This window comes from Oryctolagus cuniculus, chromosome 19, assembly GCF_964237555.1.
Source record: "Oryctolagus cuniculus chromosome 19, mOryCun1.1, whole genome shotgun sequence".
Taxonomy (NCBI): Eukaryota; Metazoa; Chordata; class Mammalia; order Lagomorpha; family Leporidae; genus Oryctolagus; species Oryctolagus cuniculus.
The window spans coordinates 14,192,322-14,204,873 of record NC_091450.1 but is presented as its reverse complement, the minus strand read 5'-3'; the positions used below and the strand labels follow the sequence as shown (position 1 = coordinate 14,204,873).

General features: G+C 53.0%; 1 protein-coding gene and 1 long non-coding RNA gene across 5 annotated transcripts in view; one reads left to right on the top strand and one right to left on the bottom strand.

Annotated features, from left to right (window-relative positions):
* The window catches only part of LOC138847029 (uncharacterized), a 64,152-nt gene extending 59,230 nt beyond the window's left edge, over nt 1–4,922 (bottom strand). For all 4 annotated transcript variants that reach the window (XR_011384641.1, XR_011384638.1, XR_011384639.1 and 1 more), the window contains exon 1: nt 4,757–4,922. This is a non-coding gene — a long non-coding RNA (uncharacterized lncRNA). The remainder of the gene's footprint in view (nt 1–4,756) is intronic.
* A 1,083-nt stretch (nt 4,923–6,005) lies between these two features.
* On the top strand, nt 6,006–9,391 carry LOC138847105 (thyroid receptor-interacting protein 11-like). The gene has a single exon (XM_070064833.1). It carries the CDS (start codon nt 6,183–6,185, stop codon nt 8,529–8,531), a length of 2,349 nt encoding a protein of 782 aa, XP_069920934.1. The 5' UTR covers nt 6,006–6,182; the 3' UTR covers nt 8,532–9,391.
* Nucleotides 9,392–12,552: the final 3,161 nt, after the last annotated feature.

The following is a 12,552-nucleotide window of genomic DNA, read 5'->3' as shown; positions in this document are numbered from 1 at the left end:
GTGCCGGCGCTGCAGGCAGAAGATTAGCCTAGTGAGCCGCAGCGCCGGCCCCCTGTGAATTTACTTTTAATAACTACATTTAAGTAAACAATACACACAAACAAATTGGGGTGTAACCATATTCTGAAAGGGATCTGTAGCTGATTAAGTACTACAGCACCTACCTGTATTTGAAAAAGAGAAGGACGCACACAAAACAACCGTGATCCGACAGAACTCACGGTGCACACACTGACTCTGGGGCCCCAGGTCAAACCCTCCAGGTTTAACTAAAAACCTCGGACGCAGGGCAAGTTCACAACACAAGGGCACTCTGAGAGGTTCACAGACAAGGAGAATTAAAAGATAATGTGTATTTCCCACAAAGTTTGTGATTCACAAAGGATGATGCCAACATGATCACATCCTTTCACATCTGGTTTATTTCCCAGCTCATCTAGAAATACTCCTGATATTCTAGAATTTCACAACATACATGTAACAACAAGGCCATGGCAGATCAGACTAAAAAGACATTGCAAAGATGCAGGGCCGCTTTCCACCCCAACTCAATGCAGATGCTGGATGGAACGCCTGGTCCAGAAGCAGAGCACACCTACCTGTCCACTCTGAGAAATACTGCTTGGGGCTGGTGCTGTGGCACAGCAGGTTAACACCCTGGCCTGAAGTGCCGGCATCCCATATGGGTACCGGTTCGAGTCCCGGCTGCTCTACTTCCAATCCAGCTTTCTACTATGGCCACATCTGGCCACATCTGGCCTCAAAGCATTTTGTTTAGTTCCGTGTACAAGGGGTCTTCACACTGTAGGAAAACTATGCCTGGATTTCTAAACAGCTTTGTAACAAAATGAGCTTAACTTTTAATTCCATTTTGGCACAAGGTCTTGAAGAACCCCTGTAGCATCATGGGGGTTGCTGAATTTGAAACGAATGCCCGCCTATCGTTCACTGAAGTCCAGATTTCAAGGTTTTCTTGAAAACACCAAAGATCAGGGCACACAGGGTCCACATTCCTACCTGGCTCACAGCAGACATTGATTTTACTAGCCTGGCCCTCCAGGCATTTGGGTTTATAACCTTGGCTTATCTAAAGACAACCATCTGGAAAAGCATTCCGAGTTCCAGGGAAAACTGGTCACTGCGGAATCAATACCCAGGGAGATGCTCCCTCCCGGAGCCTGGGTACTGTGCCCTCTTAGTTCCACCCCTCAGATTCCTCCGTTCCTTGACACCTCCCATAACACCAAGCTCCTGGTCCTGGTGTACACCTTCCCCATTTAAGACGTGGCCTGCCCGAGAGCACCATCCGTGTCCACCGGATCGCCTTCATTAAAGGTTTTCAAGAAACAAAACATCTCTTGTTCATTCCAGCAGGACTGCAGAACACACTGTATGATGTCCATGCTTGCCTGACCCACACACATTCTCCCCTTTGGCCGGTAACAGCACCCAGTTTACCCTGGGGAGGCAGCACTCCTCTACCCTCAGTCCATAGGGCTGGGGTGGGGCTGACACCATTCCATTTCCAGGCAAAGCCTATGACTCAAAGGCATTCAGAGCCAATCCTAGGATTCTGGCGACAGGGACCAGGAGAAAAATATTCTTTCCCTCTGTGACTTCAACTGAGGACAATGGGAGACTGTCGGGGGCAGGGGGTCTCCCTGTGGACACTGCCTAGTAAGGAGTGGAACTCTCTGGCTCCAGCAAACTATGAAGCCACACTACTCTTGGTCTCCTTTGGTCATTTATGTGCCCATTTCTATCTTTGGTCAAGGCACCTGAATTGGATTTCCTTCCACCCAAAGAGACACAGTCAGTACAAGAAAAACCTGAAAGTGCTTAAAGATGGAGGAAAAATCAAAGGCTCTGCTCATACTTTCTCCTCTGGAAAACTTGGGCGACCTCAGTCCACCCAGTCACAGCTAGGTTTTGCCCTCTGCATCGGCCCTGCACTTATCTCCTGGACATAATTATGTTCTGCTTCCCTATCTCCTCTACAAATCTACTGAGCTCCTTCAGGGCAGAAACCAGGCATTCACCCTTATTCTTTAATGTACAGGGGGGAACAGTCTGGGCTGACAAGCTCCTGTTGAATGCCTCAATCAACAAAGGCAGTGGACTAGAAGAACCACCCACGTCTCCTCTTTGGGACACCACATCAGGACCCCAGCTCCCAAGCTTTGCCCCGATGATCCACTAGACCATCTTCTCGCACAGTCTCACCCACCCATCGTAAACAAATTGCATCATGAGTACTCACTCGTCCAGGCATTACTAACTCTCCACATGTCCATCCCAAGGAGCCCCACCGTGGGGTTAGTCACAAGGTCTCCATGCTAGGGAGAAGACTTCATTGCAAGACACCACCAACCAAGGGGCATGCCACTCACATGTAGAGCTTCCTTCTCCACCCAGATCATGAAGGGCGGAGGGGGGGTGCGGGATCTTCTAGGCTTCTAGCCTTCATCTTTACCCAAATACATTCAGGATCCTGATTCTGATACACACCATCCATCTGCTTCCAAGAACTAGGCATTCGGGGGCTCTCTCCTGCTTCCATTTTTTTCTTTCCTAGTCTTTTGTGATGATGTTAAGTGGAAAAAAAATACAAAAATATCTAGGAAATCAGCAAGTAAGAAATGCAACAGGTTCCTCAGTGTAGACAGATGTTCTGACTTTGGGTGCATAAACACCACACCCTTAATAGCTCTGCAATAGCTGCAGCTTCCACTGGCATCTAGCAATAAAGATTTTCAAACAAAGTCAAAGATCAGATCCAGAATTACACTTCCAGCATGAATCACCCCTCTATTTAGTTCACCGTTTCCCATACTGGAGCCCACACCACCAGGGCAATCCAGTAAGAACCAGAATCCTGGAGTTAACAGCGTTCAATGAGCATCTATCATGTGGCAGGACCCATAGCTGACCCTGGGCATGAAAGGCAACACAGCAAGGACTCTCCAGGTGTTCAGTGCCACCGAGAGCACAGACAGGGGGAAACCACGTTATAGAAAAGCAGGGGTGCAGGGGAGTAGGAAACACCCGGGACGGAAGGCTTCCAGAGGCACAGAGACCTCTAAAGGAAGACTTGAAGACTGAGGTGGCCACAGGCAAGGTGTGGTGAGACAGACTTCCCAGAGTTCCAGGTCAGAAATGGAGAAAGCATGGCCTCCCCTAGAAACTGAAAGCAGGCAAGCTAGGCTGGAATTTAAAGTGTGAGAGGAGAAGCCTAAGAGGAAGCAGGAACTAGAGACCCTAAATGGCTTTATAGACCCAGAGCTCTCAGAACTTTGCCTGGAAACAGCAAACTTTCCTTGCCTGACACAACAATGTAAAAAAAAAAAAAAAAAAAAAAGCCAAAGTGACCATCTAAGCACTGAGCAGTAATTCTAGACTGCACGAAGGCAGGCACCAAACTCACAAGGACTTCTATCATTCGCTTGCAGATCCTTGCTTGAGACTTCAGCCCCTATTACTACTCACGTCCACCTTCCTCCTGCCATTATTTCTTTAATTTTCCCACAGATAACAGCAAAGGAGCCTTGGCCACACGTCAGGAGCAGGGATTAACTCTCCAAACGGGAGAAAGGCCCACCAAAGACACCATGGCAGGGCAAGGAAAGAAAAAGGACAAAACTAAGCAAAAAACGTTGAAGGAAACGAAACAGTGTAAAAAGCAAATTTAGAAAACTCAAGAGGAAGTAAAAGTATTTTCACAGACACACAGAAAAAGAAGTGTCCCACGTGCTGCAGCCAAACCAAACTCCCCTTTACTGTTTAAAAAAAAAAAAAAGGAGAAGCTGCAGCAAGAGCTGTGAAAAATTCACACTTTCATATCTCTTCGCAGAATAAACAGTAAATTGGGTTACAGCACAGCCCAGCTGCCCTGGAAGTCCTTGAAATGCTTGGCCCAGCCGATAGCGCTCATGATAACCACCTCTGAGAAGTTCTCCAAACCACAAATCATTCCTGCTCCGACATCCTGTTCACCCACGCACTCCAGCTCACTTTTGTCACTTAATAATCAATAACGATTCTGCTTAAGCGTGACAGCAGCACCAAAGAGCCACGGATGAGCAAGCATCCGTCTCCAACTCCAAGGGGGAAGACTGTGTCACGGGCACAAGGTGTCTCCAAAAATCCTTTTCCTCCCAACCCCGGATTTCTAAATGTCAAGAACTTGCAGCCGCTCTCAGAGTTCCTATCTAAGCCCAGGGTTGGAGACAGCAGCACCTTCCGAATTTCCCCGAGCAAATCCGAGCGGCTTTCATCAGCCTTTAGCTACCCTCCGGCCACCGTGCACTTGCAGGAGAAGGGGCTCGCCACGGCGGGGAGGGGCTGGCAAGGCAAGCCCCCTCTGCACAGCGCTGGGCACAGAAAGGGACGGGGGAGGTTCAGCACGAGGCGGCGAGCCCGGGCAGACTCGACCCCCGAAGAGGGAAGCTAAGGATCGGGTCTACTAGTCCCGCAAGGGCAACGCTGCTCCGGGCCGGGACAATGAGCAGCCCGCAGCCCCGAGGGGTGGCCCTGGAGGAGGCAGCGGGCCGCCCGGCTCGTCTCGGGGGAGCCGCCCGGAGCTCGCTCGGCGCCCAGGCCCCGGCGCGGCACAGCCCCCCGACTCCGAGCTCCGCGGGGCCCCGGGCGGGGCTCTTGAGGCCGCTCGGGAAGCCGCTGGGCCCGAGGAGGGGCCGCCCGCCCCCAACCCCGAGGCGACCCCGGCCCGCCCCGGCCCGCCCCGGCCCGGCGCACTCGCCTGCCCACGGTCTGGTTGGCCAGCTGCTTCATGCGGTTGAACTGCTTCTTCATGGCGGCGGCGGCAGCCCGCGGGGCTCGGGCCGGGCGAAGCAGGGGACGGCCTGGCGGCTCCTACATCGCTTCCCGGCCCAGGCGGCGGCGGCGGCGGCGGCGGCGGCGGCGGCGGCGGCGGCGGCGGCGGCGGCGGCTTCCCCGGCCCGGCCCCGCCTTCGCCGCGTCACTTCCAGCGGCGCCGCCCGCCCGCCCGCGAGGAGGCCGAGCCGAGCCAGGCCGAACCAGGGAGGAGAGCGAGCGAGGGCCCGGGCGCCGGCCCTGGGAGCCTCGGCCGCCCCGCCGGGGCCCCTCACCGCGCCACCACCGCTCTAGTCGCTTTCGGTCCCTGAACCCGCGCCTCGTGTGGCGCCCCAGCTCGGTGCCCTTATGGTTAGCTGATCGATAGATCGATACGGTCCGGTGGGGTTCGATCATTTCAAACCCACCACCCTGAGGAGACCGCGAACAACGGACACAAGGACAACACACGAGTAAATCACTAACACCGGCCCTAACTCCAAGATGCGGGCTAGTCCCGGGACGGAAACAGCCGATGGCCTCCCGTGCGCCAGGCTTGTGCGCGGGTGTAGACCTCTTTCAGTACGCTCTGAAGGTACCGCTCAGATGGCTGTGTTTCACCGTGGGAAAACCTTCCTTCCATTCAACAAATGATTGTGGGGTGAAAATAACAAGGTTGCGGAACACCAATGTTGCGACTCAGTGCAATAATGAAAAGGGGAACGGTGACATGTGTTACTCCTTACAAACATTTTTTTGTATTTATTTGAAAGGCAGAGCAGAGAGCGAGCGAGCGAGTAAGGCTCGCATCTGCTAAGGGTTTGCTCCCCAAAAGCCTGCAACAGCCAGAACAGGGCCAGGCAGGCGGAAGCCAGGAGGCAGGCACTGGGTCGCTTCTCCCACGTGGGCGGCAGGGGTCTGGCGGCCTCCCTACTGCGCATGGGCAGGAAATTGGGCTCTGGAGGGGGTCCTAGACTCCACCCAGAGGCTTGGATGTGGAATGTGGGTATTCCGAGCCCGGGGAGGGGGCGACAGAACGGCCAGCCCCTGTATTTTTATACCGGGGCTCGCACACGCTCTGGGAAAGATCTTTTATTTGGGGGCTTTTCGCGGTGTGGTGCCGGCAGCGCCTGGCGCTGGGGAGCAGGGGCCAAGGGCCGACGGCGCCAGCAGGCTTTGGGGGGACGGGGCGGCGGCCGGTGGGCGCGGCCTGGGCTCTCCGGGCAAGGCCCTGTGATGGAGAATAAGGCCCATTGTGGTTCTGCCCTATATAAGCCCCCAGCGCGCGCTGGGGCGGCGACACTTGGCGGGACTGTCCGACTGCCCTGGACGCTTTCCCGAAGCGACCCAGGTCAGTTCTGTGACCCGCAGCAATGTCCTCGTGGCTTGGTGGCCTTGGCTCCGGCTTAGGCCTCTCCCTGAGGCACGTGAAAGACAACGTGGCTTCCCTCGGGAGCCAATTATCGGACGTTACAAAGGGGGTGCTGAGGAAGGGTGTGGAATCCTTGCAGGATGAGAGGCTAAGAAGTCTCTGCAGAGAGCTGGAAGAAAAGTACCAGGCAGCAGAGCTGAGGAACCACCTGCAGGCCACCCAGTACCGCTGCACCTTACAAGAGAAAGAGGCTGAAATCCAGCTTCTCCAGGCAAGGCAGCTGGCGCTAGAGAGCCAACTGGAGAAACAACAGGTCCAGCAACTGAAATCCACCAGGGACATGCAAGAACTGGAAGACAGAGTGCAAGATCTGAACATCAAGGTATCTGCTGCCGAAAATACAGAGAATGTCTTGAGACAAGAACTAGACCTAATTAATGAGAAAGCAAGACAGAGGGAACGTGCACCTAGTGAGCTGCTCAAGGCTCTCGCCAGTCTGCTGTCTGAGGTCTCTCAGCTGACGGTCATCAACGGTTTTCTGGAGGAGGAGATAAAACATCATCAAGAGGTGACAGAGGTGGAGACGCAGGGCACGGACTCTGCGGCAGCTGCGTCCATTGACACCAAAGGCGCTCTTCATCCTCGGCAACACCTCCTAGTGTACACCTGGGAGAGAGAGCAAGTACTCTCCGTTGGCAAGGACTGGGCTAGAGAATACAGCTGGCTGAGAAAGGAGTATCTCCTAGGCTCTCTAGAGAGTCTCCAAGAACACAGCCTCTCACAGCATCGAGAGAAGTACACGGAAGACCGGGCAGGGCGAGCCAGAAGGCCAGCCCAAAGTATCCAACACGAGTCCCTGGAGCTTCGAAAGGCATTGAGACAGCTTTCCACACCATCTGTGACAGACAGAGAGGACGACGACACTCACTTGGCCCAACCTGAAATGAGCAAACACCAAGAGATGGCTTCTCAGATAGAACACCTGAAGAAGAAGCTAGACTTTTTACAAAGACTGGTGACAGGCAAGGGCCTTTTCATTAGAGCCAAAAATGACCAACTGCGCTCTCTGAAGAACCGCCTTGCAAACAAAGTGAGAAAAAACACGACTCTGAGGCAAGCGGTGAGGAGCCTAGAAGAAAGCAAGTCAGCGCTGGAAATGGAGGTCTACAAACTGCGCCAAGAGAAGGAGCTCGCAGTGGACACAGCCAGGACCAAGGAGAAGGCTTTACAGGACTCGAACCTGAACCTTCGGATGCAGCTCCAGGAGCGGGACTTTCACTGCTACGCAGTGAAGGAGAAGCTGAAGCAGAAAGAGCGAACAGCACAGCAGCTCTTCCGTGTGCTCCAGTCCATCCCGGAGAAGCTGCTGGCATTCGAGCGCAAGCAAGATGCGGTGCTGTTGGCGCTGCAGCAGACGCACGCGGAAGAGCGAGCCCTGCAGCGCAAGAGTCAACATCTACAGGACAAGTTACTCCAGGAGCTGCGGGGAGTGCTCGGCCATCTTCTCCCATCTGCAGGTGCTGAGGTCCCTGAGACAGCCGATGAGGAAGGTGGACGGGCTGGCATGGGATCCCCGGGAGCCCCGAGAAGCCCCACGGAGGCCTGGCTGCCGCAGCCGGCCCTGGTCACCATCCCCACCACCAGTACCACAGGCAGGGGCCTCCCAGGGCTGGCACCTGCCGGCGACAAGAAGATCATCGCCAGGAAGGTTTTGGGCACCGTAAAATGGTTCAACGTCAAAATGGGATATGGCTTCATCCACAGGCACGACAGCAAGGAAGACGTGTTCGTCCACCACACGGCCATCACCAAGAACAACCCGAGGAAGTACCTTCGCAGTGTGGGAGACGGCGAGACGGTGGAGCTGGACGTGGTGGAGGGCGTGAAGGGTGCCGAGGCGGCAAACGTGACGGGCCCCGGGGGAGCTCCCGTGCAAGGCAGTCAGTACGCGCCGGAGCGCGGCCATTACGGACGCTACCCGCGGCGGAGGCGCGCTGGGCGCCATGACCGCGACAGCGACAGCGACAGCGACAGCGAGGGGTCGCAGAGCGCTGCCGAGAGCCAGACCCGAGCACGCTGGCCCCGAGGGCTGCTGTGCCCTCGCTGCCTGAGGGGAGCCCCCGGGCGCGGACGAGCGCAGCGCCCCCAGCCTCCCGTGCAGCCCGAGGGGGCGAACACGGCCCGGCCTCGCCCCAGCCGGCCCGCGGAGGACGCCCCAGGTCTGCAGCCGCCTGACCGCCACAGCGGTGACGCACGCGGGCCCCCCGACGCCTCCAAACCCCGCGACGGCCTGGAGACCCGAGCCGCCTGTCCAGCCGCCGAGAAGCCGGGCGCCGCCCAGGCTGAGTGACCGCGGGCGCCACGCCGCCGCCGCCGCCGCCGTCGTCCGCCATCGCCATCCAACAACGAACGGACGTGGAACTCCGGCGCATGGAGCGAGCGGGATAGTACAGCCCGAACTCTCACTATGTTTTTTCCTTTTTGTTTTTCTCTTTCTCTTTCTTCTTTATCTCTTTCTTTTTCTTTTCTTTTTGTCAGTTGACCAGATTACTAGAACTATTTCCATTCTCTATGCGGCACGCGGTGTTTATTATTTTTAGCTAAAGATGTTTTTTTTTTCAAATTCTCGTTTTTCTCAAGTATACCTTTTAAGGTTTGAAAATTATTTCAGATCTGTTCAAGTTGAGATTTTTAATAACTGTCTTTAATCTGTAAGAAAAGTTTACAACTTGACTTTTTTCCCAAAAAAAGTCAACAAACTGAAGCACCTGTTCATAAAGGTCTTAACAGGAAAAAAAAAAAAAAAAGTGATACTGGCTCCACTAGCCAAGTTCTCATATTGGAGGAAAACCTAGTTTCACCTGCTGATGACTTGGAACGTTCCCGCAGGAAGTTGCCTCACATAGTGAGTCCAGAAAAAGTCAACGATTATCTCCAAACGAGGGCTGAAAGGCATGACAGCTCTCTGTCGCGAAAGAACAAGAGAACCAGTGTGTTGTACGGCTGAATGAGAAGGAAGGTTTAACACTTCCTCACAACTGTCTGCAGAAGAAGATTTGCACGCAGCAAACCAGAGAACCCACACAGCGAGATCCAACAGGAAGTACCACTAGCTTTCGAGAGATGGGGGAAATATTAAACCGAACACCAGAATGTGTGACAAATTTTCAATAAAGTTTTAAAACTCTGCAAAAGTGTTTGGAGGAATTTCTGTAGAACCTCCCAGATGGTCCACTCACAGGACACACAGCAAATTTCAGCCTGAGGGTGAGGGTAGGCGAGGGAGAGGGGATGGAAGAAGTTAGGATTGCTGGGGCTAGCACTTGTGGTTCAGCGGGTTCAGCTGCCTGCAATGCCAGCATCCCATGTGGGTGCTGGTTCTAGCCCCAGCTACTCTTCCAAACCAGCTCCCTGCTGATTCATCTGGGAAAGCAGCAGAAGGTGGTCCAAGTGCTTAGGCACTCACCATCCACGTGGGAGACCCAGGTAAAGTTCCTGGCTCCTGGCTTTGGCCTGGCCCAGCCTTGGCTGTTGCTGCCATTTGAGGAGTGAACCAGCAGATGGAAGATCTGTCTTTCCTTCCCTTTCTCTCTCTGCGACTCAGCCTTTCAAATAAATATCTTTTGTAATAGCGATTTATGTGCAACCTGCAGAGCAAGGAATGAGACAGCTCTGACTCAATCCCCAGGCTCCCCAAGGAAAGGACTTAAATCTTAGTGTTTAAAGTGTGGGCTGCAGTCCATGAGCAGCTCATGTGTGGACCCCTGGTTGGTACACAGTGCACGTGGCCTGCCTTGATTGGTCAGTGGGTTTCTTTTGGAATGGCAAGAGTGGGCTCTGGTCTGTCTGGGTCTGAGGGCGGATTGGTATTACTTTGAGCAATGAGATGTTAGCTGTAGAGCAATGTGAGTCCTTGTGACTCAAAAGACTTTGGCTCTGCCTTTACCCTTGTGTCCCTCCCTTAATTTAATGAGTTACTCTTTACAACGGAACTGCAAGGCAAGGGAGATACTGGGGCCAGATAAAGAGTGCATCAAAGACAATGAACAGGGACTTCACTGCTTACAGATTCCTCTCCTCCAGTCTAATTTCCCCAAGTGGCTGCAAGTGAACCAGGAACCTCCTGATGATCTAGAAGTGGCGGCACACAGTGAGGTGGCCCATCCAAGAGTTAACTACTCTGCCTCCTGCAGTAAGTCACTCCGCTATTGTTCTTAACCAAGCTGGCCAGCCTTCTGCGACAATGCCCAAATTCTTTGAAAAGTACGCCATGGGGTGTTTAATTTTTTTCTTTAGATTTACTTATTTATTTGAAAGAGTTACAGAGAGGCAGAAGAGGCAGAGAGAGAGAAAGAGAGATCTTCCATCCAGATGGCTGAAATGGCTGCAGCTGCGCTGATCTGAAGCCAGGAGCCAGGAGCTTCCTTTGAGTCACCCACTCGGGTGCAAGTGGCCCAAGGACTTGGGCCATCTTCTTCTTCCCCAGGCCATAGCTTAGCAGAGAGCAGGATCGGAAGTGGAGCAGCCAGGACGCAAACCGGTGCCCAAATTGGGTGCCAGCACTGCAGGCGGCGGTGTTACCTGCTAAGCCATAGCCCTGGCGTCAGGGTGTTTAATTTTCCCAAGATTTCTGAGTCTATGCTGTTAGTCCTAATACTTGCCTCATGTATACAAAGAGGTTAAAGTGCCTTCTCAGGTCTGGCAACACCAGTGTGGGTGCTGCATATAGGTTTTCACGTACGGTTCGAGAACACCAAGCATCATATCTAGTTGGCATCTCTCTTGAAATGATGGCCCTCTAACTCTGGCAGTCTTTTTGTGATAGTTACTATCAGGCAGTCATGCATAAGAGCCCTTCATAACCTCTCAGCTTTATGTATTCTACTTTAGGGTTTACACCAGTGACTCCAATTTGACTTTTATTTTTTCAGATTTATTATAGGGGGCTGGCACTGTGGCATAGCAGATAAGGCCACCATCTGCAGTGCCAACATCCCACACGGGGGCCATTTCAAGTCCCAGCTGCTCCACTTCCCATCCAGCTCTCTGCTATGGCCTGGGAAAGCAGTGGAGGATGGCCAAGTCCTTGGGCCCCTGCACCCACGTGGGAGACCTGGAAGAAGCTCCTGGCTCCTGGCTTCAGATCAGCACAGCTCTGGCCATTGTGGCCAGTTGGGGAGTGAACCAGCAGATGGAAGACCTCTCTCTCTCTCTCTCTCTCTGGCTCTCTCTGGCTCTCCTTCTCTCTGGCTTTCCTTCTCTCTGTGTGTAACTCTTTCAAATAAATAAATATTTATTTTAAAGGCTTGTTAGAGATTTTTCAATCCACTGGTTTGCTCCCCAAATGATCATGAGAGCCCAGGGCTGTTCCAAGCTGAAGCCAGGAGCTTTATCCAGGTCTCCTATGTGTATGCAGGGGTCCAAGCACTTGGGCCATCTCCTGTAACTTTCCAAGGCCCATTAGCAGGGAGCTGGCTCTGAAGTGGAGCAGCTGAGACGAACTGGCAACCTTATGGGATGCTGGCATTGCAGACAGTGGCTTAACCTTCTACGCCGCAACGACAGCCCCATCTTTCACTTTTATATTCTCCCATGTCATCATTTTTCTAAAACATCGCTGCTTAATCATCCCGTAGCTCGGTTTTGTTTGGCCTTCATTCTGGTTGGATCTACCCAGATTGCTAGTCTGATCTGGTCCTGTATTCTGGAGGGATGGGAAGTGACTGACAACCAAGAGTCTTGTCAACAAACCTTTCAGCAGCATTTGAGCAACCAAGGGGTTTTAAGAGGATGCGTTCTTAAACTAACTTTACTTGGAATCCATCATTAAATTTTTTTTTTCATTCTGTTGTTGATATGGGTATATTCTAATCTTTTTCAAGTTCCTGGTTCACACAAAGATAACCTTTTTTTAAAAAAATTGTATTTATTTATTTGAAAGGTAGAGTTACAGAGAGGCAGAAGTAGAGAGAGAGAGAGAGAGAGGTCTTCCATCGGATGGTTCACTCTCCAGATGGCCACAACGGCCAGAACTGTCCTGATCTGAAGCCAGGAGCCAGGAGCTTCTTCCAGGTCTCCTATGTGGCTGCAGGGTCCCAAGTACTTGGGCCATCTTCTACTGCTTTCCCAGGCCATGGCAGAGAGCTGGATGGGAAGTGGAGTGGCCGGGACTTGACCTGATGCCCATATTGATGCCGGCACTGCAGGTGGCAGCTTTACCCACTACACTACATCACCAGCCCCAAATAGAAGCTTTATAAGTGTAGACATCTGTAAGGTACACAAATAGAAACAGGATTTATTTAACAGTAAGAGAGAAAACATAGATTCACATGCAAGTCTGGGTTGCCCCACACTGAGAAATAGCCATT